This window comes from Scomber scombrus, chromosome 5 (genome assembly GCF_963691925.1).
Source record: "Scomber scombrus chromosome 5, fScoSco1.1, whole genome shotgun sequence".
NCBI lineage: Eukaryota > Metazoa > Chordata > Actinopteri > Scombriformes > Scombridae > Scomber > Scomber scombrus.
This window is the reverse complement of record NC_084974.1, coordinates 9,369,430-9,380,665: the sequence shown is the minus strand read 5'-3', so window position 1 is coordinate 9,380,665 and position 11,236 is coordinate 9,369,430. Positions and strand designations below refer to the sequence as shown.

Genomic DNA, 11,236 nt, shown 5'->3' with positions numbered 1-11,236 from the left:
AAGACACACAAAATTGAGTTTTGCAATCTAAACAAAAACATGATAAAATTGCTTCCAAAAGAACATATTCTTGGATTTGACTCCTGCGGGACTGAAAAGTAAAACTCTGCAGTGTTCGGAGCAGTATGGGCTCATTGTTAAAGCAAAGTGAATTAGTTGCTTGGATAGCTTGATCCTCTGGAGGATCTATCCGGGAAGGTCAAATTACATTTGTTTGATAGTTTGTTCAAGCAAGAGCAGAGCACTTAATAAAGACACACTGGTTCTGCTTGCCTGAATTAATTAAACACAGTTCAAAGCTTCCCTATGCTTTGAAGTAATTATGTCTCAGAGTTGGACCACTGCAGAGAGCCAAGTGATTACCTTTTGATTTTTTCACTCCTGCCCCATGCCACCATGATGTAAACAGCATGCCTAAATTAAGTTGTTTTCAAAAAGAAAGTGGAATTATGCAGCAAGAAATAAATTGAATCTTGTTCAAACTTGAATGTGGTGGTCACAACAAACACTTGCAAACAAGATATACCTGTAAACTCTATCAGACTTTTATCAGACATCAGCTGTCAGACTGAAAACACAGCTTGCTCACTCAAAGTCTCAGTTGACCCAGTTTCAACATTGTCTACAGAGAGCAACCTGAAAAAGGTCCTCTGTTCTCCTGATTACTGTCCCTCCTCCTTTGACCAATGGTTATTTAGAGAAGGCAATGTATTTTTTCTGATGACATTATGTCAATCCAAAAATTCAAGATGCAATGAGAAGATAAGTGTCTTCATTGTCAGTGGTCTGTGCATGTATTTGCATGTTTCTGTCCTTTTTTACTTTCATGGGAAATGAACTGTCTGGCACTGTAGGTTGAACGCTTGCACAAGCCTGCTCCAATTAAATGTCATTGCACTCCTTTGTCACTTCAGCAAGGTTTTAATTTTTTTTGTGTCAAGTAGAAATGTCAGCATGTCTGTTCCAGCTCTGTGAGAAACCTTTTCACCTTCACTTGCTGTAAAAGATCAAAGAAAGTGACCATGCAAATTGCTTTCTCTGACAGACCGTTGCACACATGTGTGGGACTAGCCGGCTAGTCTATAATTTATCATACATGTCGCTTGTCAACATATTTGTGATGCTTTTCGGCACATCTGTGCATTTCTCAGGCTACACAGAGGGACATTGTGAGGAGAAAATGAAATAGACATGTGACCTGATCTTAATTCAGTGTGGCTTTCTGACTAAGTTCTGATTTTCAGCTCTTAAGATATTGTTCAGAGAAGTACACAACAATCATCAAAGAGGATTATATGTTCATACAAAAAGAGACACAAAAGGTGGACCATTTTTGGTTTGAAACCTGATTTCTTGTGCTGTTGCATTCCACAAATGACTTTGCAATTTCACAGTGAGCATTTATCCCCATGCTACTGGAAGCAGCCGGGACAGTTTCTGATGGATGGTTGGTTCCTTAGGTCTCAACATGCCAGTGCTTCAGGAGATGGACAAAAAAAAGCAAAGCACAAACATCTGGAAGTGTTTTCTGCAATGGGGTCATCCACTGAGGGCTCTCAGGCAGCCTCCCACCCACTTGAATAGTCACATTCACAAATACACAGGCCCAGACACAAATTTGAGAAAACTGGAGGAATTCTGACTTGTTTCAAGATCTTCCAAAGCATTAAACTGAATTAAGTTCCAATAAAATCTCAATTATGCCTACTCCTCAACTTCTCAAGCTCAGTTTACAGGATGTGACACATAAAACTCTGATGCAATCTGTAAAAAAAGAAAGAAAGAAAGAACTCAGCCTTTTTTGGCCCAGTTTTGGGTGTCTTGAAGGTTGAAAAGATGTGTCACAGAAAGGAGGGCTTTCTCTGTCTCGCAGTACAAACACTCATTGCCAGACATACACAGGAGATCTGTAAGCAGCTGTGACTGAAACCAGCTCTCTTTCTCTCACAGTCCTTCATTCTCTTTTCTCTACTTTTCTCCTTTCCTAGTCACCTCCTTGGCAGGTTACCAGCCCAGTGTAGTGTGGTAACCTGCCAAACCCCGGCATGTCTGCCCACTTCAGTGTGTTTTAAGGGCCATTCAACACCACAAGTTTGTGTATCTGTCTGTGTATTCAGACACTTTCAAGTAAGTAAAGCAAAAAAGTTTTATGTGAAACATTTTACTGAGTTGTAAAAGTGAAGACACTGCTGTGAGGGTAAACCACTGAGATCTACGGTAAGCTTCCCTCTTGTCCTATAAAGACACACCCTGCTGTGAGTCAGTCCGGGTTGCATGGGAATAAATGACAGAGTGGCCTGAGAAACTGGATTTTCTATCAAAATTTTAAATACAGTGTCTACACTGGCACAATCGTTCCTTGGATGTGGTTTTGTTTTCAGTGACTGTTTACTCTCCCTCCGCTGACACACCCAAAACGTATACACCATTATTACAGAAGATGAGTAAGGGAGTCATTTCAACTACAAGTGTGAGAAAAGTCAATTTATTACACATATAATTCATATATATATATATAAAGTTACATACAATATAGTTACATACATACAAATATAAACCTCTACACCAAGACTCATCTGACTTTCAATTAGCCAACTGATAAGGTGGATATCCTTTAAAATCTGAAAACCGAAACATCAAATTGCTGTCCTTCAAAAACCCTAATATGCAGTCTTGAGGCTGATAGTCTTCTTATTTCCACACAAAAGCCACAGTAATGCCAAGGTAAGGTTAGACATGACTACACAGTGCAGCTGGGTATTTAAAACAGATACTGGCAAATATGACTTCATATTGCTGAAATATTGCAAGTGTGTTATGCTTTATTGATCAAATGTGTTTTGAAATGACAATTGGAGACAAATTTGACAGCAGGTCAAAAAGAACTCTTGGTCAATACGGTCACAGCTTGTTTACTCTTGTTGTGTCAGATGGCTGAAAGGAGCAAAGCACAGGTCAGCGAGCACCGCGTCAAAGGTTGCATGCACCCAATTTGCAAAGGCTGTGCACCAAGGTAAAGTGTCATTATGAAGAGAGCGCAATAAACAGGCTCTCAGGTTTGAGCTGGCATCTGCTGAAGTAAATTCAAGTAATAAAATGGTCATTTTGTGAGCGTAACAAGAAAATATCTTTACACTCAACAAGGTTTAGTTACACTTTGTAACAAGTCTACTGTAAGTTTCCAGCTTATGCTTCATGGTATGAATAAATCACTATTTTGGGAAATAACATTATTCATTTTCTTGCACTAGAGGTAGATGAGATTGACACACTCACATATGTAGGCTACATAGCTGCAGTCAGCAGCTGGTTAGCTTAGCTTAACATAATGACAGGAAACAGGGGAACACAGCTAACCTGCCTGTGTCCAACATTGATAAATTGTGGCTACCAGCACCTCTAAAGCTTGCTAATTCTTACTTTATAGCTCATTTGTGTTTATTTGTACAAAAATGTAAGAACAAAAAAAACAAAAAACAAGTTGTAGTTGTACAGGGCTATACTAACCTTTGGAAACTGGAAAGCTCTCTTACAACCACAACTGCATTTGTACAAATTAAGCAAAAAATGATTAATGTATTAAAAGTTAATTCATTACTTAGTTAATTAATATGCTTCAGAGGTGGTGGTTGCTTCATTCTGTTAGTTGTGACAGAGCCAGCTAACTGTCTTCACGCTAAGCTAAGCAAAGCAAAGCTAAGCTAAGCTAACGGTCTCCTGGCTCCAGCTTCATATTGAACAGACAAATATGAGTGCATTATCAATCTTCTCATCTCACTCCCAGCTAGAAAGCAAACATATATTTCCCAAGACATCAAACAATTCATTGAATCATTTAAATAAAGCATCACATTCAAAGTCAAATGAAAAATCTTAGTGGTCAACAGTCGTAAAATATTCTTCAGTGTGGATATTTTTTAGTAATGCATCGGAGGTTTTTTTTTTACACTGGATGACATTTTGGCCATGTGTAAGTGCATTTTTTCTAAAAATACCTTTGCGACTGGAATAAGTGCAAATAATTCTTGGTATGGTCCCATTTTAACATACAAACATGACTTAATGTTTTTGATTGATGAAAGTTTTTTTTACCAGTTTAGACTAAATGTTAATATGTGAAAGGAATAATTCTGTACTATTTTCTGTAAGATACTGTACATTTTTCCATCATGTTTTCAAAAGGTACACCATTTATCATACTAGTTCATGAAGGCTACATTAAACCATTAAGACATATCCCAACCTTGGAACAGAGGTAATTGATTCAGGATAACACAAGAAAGTGTTTTGCATATCAAAGCAGAGAAGGCACAGCTCTGGCATCAAGACTGTAAGGAGTGGTCCATTTCTTCTAGCACAGGTTCACAACACAATGCCCTCCACGTTACAGTTCAGCACCTCATCGTGTTGGACCTGCCCCAGCTGCCGGTGGAACTGTCCCTGTTTCTGGGTCCTCCAGCAGCGGATGTTCCGTCCCAGTGTGATACTCTTAATACTGGGAAGGTATGTTAACATGTTACTTGGTAAGAATGTTACCCCTGAGCCGGACAAATTTAGCTCTTGCAGGGAATCCAGTCCATTAAAGACTGCAGGGTTCAATGTACTAAGCTTGGGGTTGTTGGAGAGATCCAGGACCTGGAGGCTCTGGAGGCCTCTGAAGCTCTGCGCCTCAATTTCCTGGAGCTCTTGGAGGCCACTGATGGATAAGTAAACCAGATCTTTCAGCTGAGCAAAAGTTCCCTCCTGGATGCATGTGATGGGATTACCATCCAGATTGAGGTACCTCAGCGGAAGTCCTGCCAGCTTTGGTACGCTCGACATCCGGTTTGCAGTCAGATTTAGGCTTTGAACGTGTAATACTTTCCCATGTAAAGTCATGGAGAGTGACACAAGCTTGTTATAGGACAGATCCACATGGACAGGTTCACCATTAACTTTAGCAGCAAACACATCCAAGTAAAACTCCTGGAAGCTGTTGTGACTGAGGTCAACTTCAGTCAGAGGGAGGCCAGTGAAGCAGCTAGGGGGGAGGCTCTCCAGATTGTTTTGGCTCAGATCTAGAGTCTCCAGATAACGCAGCTTGGAAAAAGCATTGGGGCTTACCTGAAAATGAGGAGACAAGGAAGAGACAGACTGAAACACAACTATTATGTTTGGGTATAGGCCATATGTCAAAAAAAAAAAATCAATGCTAAATTCAAATTGCCTTCAAACATGCAATGGATTCACAGAAAGGCATGCATGTTATCCAGTGTAATTTTATCTCATTGATAACAGCCTCACTGCTTACTGTTCACAACCCAACACTATATGTAAAATAGTATTAAGCTTCTATAGAAGTAAACACTAACCCTGCTTCATTATTGATGCTGCTAAAAATAAAAGGGGGCTTTTTTGTGAAGCAGGAAACACAATGTATTTTTTAGCACTACCAGTGGTTGATCATGGCATGAAAACGGCCAATCATTGTCTAACTTCTTAATTTAAAAAAAAAAAAGTGTTTTTGTTTGGCTGCACTATAAACAGATTAACCAGTTTATCTTTCAGACAAATTAGCTGCTCAAGCTGTAGTACCTGCTGTTACCAAGGTAACCATGGGTGTCATTAAAAACAGAACTGAAGTCTTAGCCACACTAGCCACAGTTTTTTTCCCCCACATTAGAGTCACTGTAGTAGCAAACTGAAACTTTTCATTTAAATAATAATTTATGTGCTATTTTTTCGTTTAAAAGTTTTAGATCTATAAGTGAGTTCCTCTGAGCACTCACCCTTGTAATATGGTTGCTGCTGAGGTCCAAGCTAACTAGGGTGGTGTATCCTGGACCAGCTAACATGGTGTCACTGAGTGGGCCCATGGCATTAGAAGACAGATCTAGGTGAGTAGTGTCCAGAGGGATGGGGATTGGCATGGTGGAGCCGGGTCCGAACCCTCGGCATTCCACCCTGGTCAGGCTGAAGCTGTCGAACAGGCCGAAACTTTCCACCTCACAGAGGCAACCAGGGTGGCAGTTCTTGACGGCGGTGGAGTGGACACATGCCAGCAGTGACAGGCCAAGCCACAGGAGGAGCGCCATTATGTTCTGGAGAAAAAACACATTCATTATTTCCATTTGAAAACGTTTTAATCCATCTAACCTATCCTATCCTATTCTCTCCTTTTTCATGTTCAGATCATCTTTCAAGCTACATAACAATTGCCGTCTGAGAAGACTGCACTTCAAATCAACAGATAACATCAGTACACACATTGTCTAAACTACATCCCAACACACCTTGCATGTACTTTTAGAATTGAATGGAGCAGTTCCTGTTCAAATGCTATTTCCAGGGGTTTAGTTAGGCCTTGTGAAAAGACTTCCAGCTTTTAATCATGCAACTTGAGTAGCCCCAGTTTCCTTCCTCCTTGGCTTCCCAACGGGTGTGACCTAATTTCTTTGATCAAAGAATTCATTTGCACTTTCTTAGTTTACACACTACAATGAGTATGCATGGTTGTAAAGATGAACATTTGAGTGTTTTGTGAAAATATCTTGAATTTTCATCAGGCACAATGAGAAGTGAGACACACCCTGAGCAGAAGTTTTTTTTTTTTTTAAACCGACAAAAAATAAACATTTTAAAATTATAATGCCTCATGGTCAAATACTATAGCAGGACTCCGTCTAAAATAACAGCACAAGGAGAACTTAGAAATTAAGTGTGAAAGGAAAACAAGCCGCACATTTGAAGACACATTTGAATAATTACAGCATGTATTTATGTACCAAATGAATAATTTCAAAAAATATAATGTTCTTTGAAAATTAATGAAGACAAAATATAAAATACTTTAGAGTCACACCTAAAAGACCGAGAATAGACATAGAAAACCTATTATACCTTTTTTCAGTTGTTGCTGGGTGCCTCGCTGATCATTCATACACACAGTCAAAACCTGATGGCAAAGCCTTCAGTATCTTGCCCAAGCACACTTCTACTGGAAGAGATGGGGATTGAACCGCTGATCTCTGGAGAAGTGGACAAACCCACTCTAGCTCTGAGCCACAGCCACCTCTCTGTACATCATCACATGTAAATGAAGACCAAGTGGAAGTTGTCCAGTTCAACTTAAGCAACGTGTCCACACACAAACACACACGCCCACACACACACACACACACACAAATACACACACACACACAAACACTTGAATAACTATGGAAATTGGACAGAGGTTAAGAGTTGTGTAACAGGTGGAAATGAGCAGTCATGGTTAAGCTGCCATGACACAGCAGGGCAGGGTATGTGTTAAAGATAAAACCCGGAGTTGCATGAGGAATTAAAGTTACAGACTTAGATGTGGATTTAAAGTTAAATTAATCTTTCAGACTAAGTGACAGGTTTCAGCAGGAGGCACCAACTGCAGTTATTAATTGGGCTGTCATTTGGATCGAAGTGGTCCTCTTTTTTCTAATATTAAAGGCCATTCCTCCTAAATGACGTTGCAACAAACACATTGCTATGTGGAGCTGGATTTCAAATTTACAGAAAATGCTCAAAAGACAGAGGAATGAGCCGAGAGTGGGCCGAGTAAATGTTTCTAAGAAAGCCTTTTTAATGAACAAGTTGAGCCTTTCGAAGAAATGAATATTAGTTTGTCCTTGCAAAAAAATGAGCAAAATAAATTTGCACTCTGCTCTTCAAACTGAGGTTTAGTTAAAATTCTTAGTCAAATTAGGGTGTCTCTTGTTATTTCTGTTTTTCAGGTTTATCTAGCAGGAGTTAAAGTTGTTTATCTTGGCTTATGTAACAGGATAAGGGAACATAGTTGCATAGTACTTGTGGGTCAACAAATGCAGGCTGATTACTGTAGCTCAAAGTCTACTCAGACAGAGTCGTTCACCTCTGTGCAGTGTTCCTCTTGTTGTGACCCCTGAACTCCAACCTACTACTGGCTGCTGGCGTGAGAATGTATTTCATTTTATGGGCTGTATTACTTTGTACACACGCAACTGTAATAAAACTGAAAGTGAACATTGTAGATACACTGTTGTATTAGCTATATGCATTATTAAATGGAATAATGTTATGTTCTACTGCTACATACAGAGGGTATATTTGCTGTTTATTTGTATTATGTACAAATAAAAACAATAGTATTTATTTTCCCCATACACTCCTGGAGTGTATAGTGCATGATTGCATGTTTGTGTATGCTCTGATTGAAGGCCATAGTCCCTGCAGCGACAGGTTTGGACCAAATAAAAACGGGCGACCTCTGTGACTGTCAAATTCAACAACCTGAGCACACAAATCTTTCACCCACTGAACAAAATGTAACAAGATTTTTTTCTGATTGAGCTCTTCGGAAGCTTAATAGTCTAACCATGAAATACAACACACATCACAAAAAAAAAAAAATTCTATTGCAGTCTAATGTGACATATTATATATACATAGCATTTAGGAAATTAACTTTACATTTACAGTTTCTATAGCAACTGCTTTTGTGTGTATGTGGTGTATTACTTCATTAGTTGTAATAAAAATTACAATACGGTCCTTTTCTGCCTTCTCTGCAATTACTGATTTTGTTTTACTCCAAGCAAATTTCTTTGTTACAAGCCATAAAGAAACCGTATGCAGACTAAAAATAGGAAACTGCCAGTAAAACCAAGTGCTCCTACATTTTTTTACATCCACCACTCTGCTCTTCAGCGTCTCATCACCTCCGTGTGGTTCCGCAGCCACATTCAGCCGTCTCACCTTGCCTTCCCTGCATCACTCGCTCCATCTGTTGCTTCAGCGAGGATCGTGAACTTTCTGCACCAGGTGTTCCTCTCAGCCTCTCACCAATAAATCTCAGCTAACAGCAAACTGCTGCCGAGCGCTGCCTTCAAATCAGACACATTCTAAACTACTGCAATTACCCGACGGCGACAGCAGTTAGAGCAGCAAACCCCCCTGAGTGGACAATTGGCAAAGTCCTGTGAAATCACACCCTGACACCTTCACACTTTCAGAGGTCTTTTCACACCTTGTTATCCTGGGAAAGTTTCACATCAACCGCTGCTGTCCTCTGAGGATCATCGACTTTTAGCTGTTTACTTATTTATTTACCCACCTACTGCTCATGTATACAGCAGTGATGGCTTTTTATTGCAGGATTTTAAGTCAATTATAACTTATCACTTCACAACTATGTGTAGACTTACCCAAACTCTATTATTGTGATCATCCAATTACTGCAGTTGTTCTCTTAATGTGTCAAATGTCAATATAAAAGAAGCACAGATATTTTATTGCCCACAGGCAATAAACTTATCTGAAGTCAATTAAGATTTTTTTTCCAGCTGGCTTTTCTTGATCCAGATGCTTGAAAATATGTCGACACTGAAGGTAAGAAAGTTCATGCACATTTAAAGCAGAGGACAGAGTGAGTGTAGCTGATATAATAACTATTTTCCAAACACATTCATTTGCATCTACACCAGACCTAATTTAGCTCTCAATTTGTTCAGTACCTACCAATGCTCTGATGTATTGAAGTCATTGAGACTGCTCCGTCCCAGTTTAATCTTCAAGTTGAAGGCTGAAAACTGTGTAATTAGAAGATGGATGCCACACTAATCCTGTTAAGCCAAATGAACGCATGACACTGAGGAGCGGGCGAGACTTTAAATTAAATTAATGGCACTTAAGTGTTTTAAAACTATTAGGCAGCAATGGGACGCCCACACTTATGGTGAATAAATAAATTCAAAAGCAGGGAGAGTGATCAAATTCATTATAGTTCATTTTAGCAGAAGAGAAGATAGACCGATGAGGATTCACCGGAGATGTGGTCGTCAACATGGCCTGATATCATTACTAAGTCCATCATTAAGATGCCAAATACTCACTTTATAATGAGACATAATGGCCGATCTTTGGCAAAAACTTGCATGACCTTTCTTTAAGTTTGTTGTTTGTTGCCTTTGACATAAACAGATTTCTGAACATTAAACAATGGCATTAAACAACAGTGAAATTACTTTTTTATAAAGATATTGTTTTGTACTTATTCTTCAGCACAGCAAAATGTTCAAAACATTATAATGAATAGGGCCAAAACATGATGATTATGTTTCTGTTCAGGGGTGTAATGTGACTTTGTACATTTACTTAACTACTGTAGCTACTTAAGAATAAATTTAAGGTAATTACACTTTACTTGAGTATTTCCATTTCATGCTATTTTTCTGCTTTACTACATTTCTTTTATACAAATGGAATTATGAAAATCAGGAGCACATTGATGTGGGGCTGCAACTAATAATTATTGTCACATCAATTCATCTAATTATTTTCTCAATTAATTGATATGTCAATGAAATGTCAGAAAATAGTGAAAAAATATCCATTATAGATCCCCACAGTCCAACATGTTGTGTTCAAATGTCTGACCAAGAATCCAAAACTCAAACATATTCAGGAAACCATGTTTGACAAAGAAAAATATGAAATAATCACATTTAAGAAGCTGAAACCAGGATTCAGCAGTTTGGTATTTTTACTTAAAAACAAGTAAAACACTTATTCGATTATCAAAATAGTTGGCCAATTAGTTTATAAAACATGATGCAATGTTATATGTTTTGTTAAATGAAACCACCCTGCGCTATATAAAGTTTTAACAGTAGCTTCCATCACCAACAACAATCAAAGTATAAAATAGACTATAATAATGCGGTGAAATATATGTTAGATATGTTAATGCAGGTTATGTAATAAATAGAAGACAGCAATAAGAGCATTTTTCAGTAACTTCCTCCATCAGTGTTACTATTGTAAAACCAGCAGCTACCCTAACCAAAAAAATCCTGACTGAGCGCTTCTTTGTGACTTACTATGTCATTCCTGCAATCTGTTTCCAGCTGTTCTCCCCCCCCCCCCCCCCCCCCCCACTCCTTAAAAGTCAGACCAACTGTTACAAACGTACCACTGCTCTCTCAGCATTACAGCAAACAGGGTCTCTTGCTGCCATGCTGGGAAGTTAAAATAAGAGGCGGGTACACGGGCACCTCCGCAGATCAAATTTCTTGCAGCCTGTACGTGGCAGAGACCTCTACTGCAGCCTTTTCGGATAAATTATCCGACACGGCTATCATCACATTAGCCTATATGATCTCACCTCCAGTGTCAACCCCGCCCCTTCCAGCTGTCAATCGGGGCTCCACATGTCACCTCAGCGCGCATCACTCTCGGGAGTTTTCAC

The 11,236-nt window shown here is 39.1% G+C and overlaps 1 protein-coding gene across 3 annotated transcripts in view; it reads right to left on the bottom strand.

Moving 5' to 3' along the window:
* Positions 1 to 2,469: 2,469 nt before the first annotated feature.
* tsku (tsukushi small leucine rich proteoglycan homolog (Xenopus laevis)) overlaps positions 2,470 to 11,236 on the bottom strand; it is a 9,180-nt gene continuing 413 nt past the window's right edge. The window contains exons 1-3 of one of the 3 annotated variants that reach the window (XM_062419340.1): positions 6,880 to 7,151; positions 5,769 to 6,080; positions 2,470 to 5,103 (exon numbers count right to left, since the gene is read on the bottom strand). In XM_062419340.1, the coding sequence (XP_062275324.1) occupies positions 4,363 to 5,103; positions 5,769 to 6,074 (1,047 nt within the window). In that variant the 5' untranslated portion in view covers positions 6,075 to 6,080; positions 6,880 to 7,151 and the 3' untranslated portion in view covers positions 2,470 to 4,362. Of the gene's footprint in view, positions 5,104 to 5,768; positions 6,081 to 6,272; positions 6,852 to 6,879; positions 7,152 to 11,236 lie in introns of those variants that run through there. The other 2 variants (XM_062419341.1, XM_062419339.1) reach the window with 2 other exon arrangements.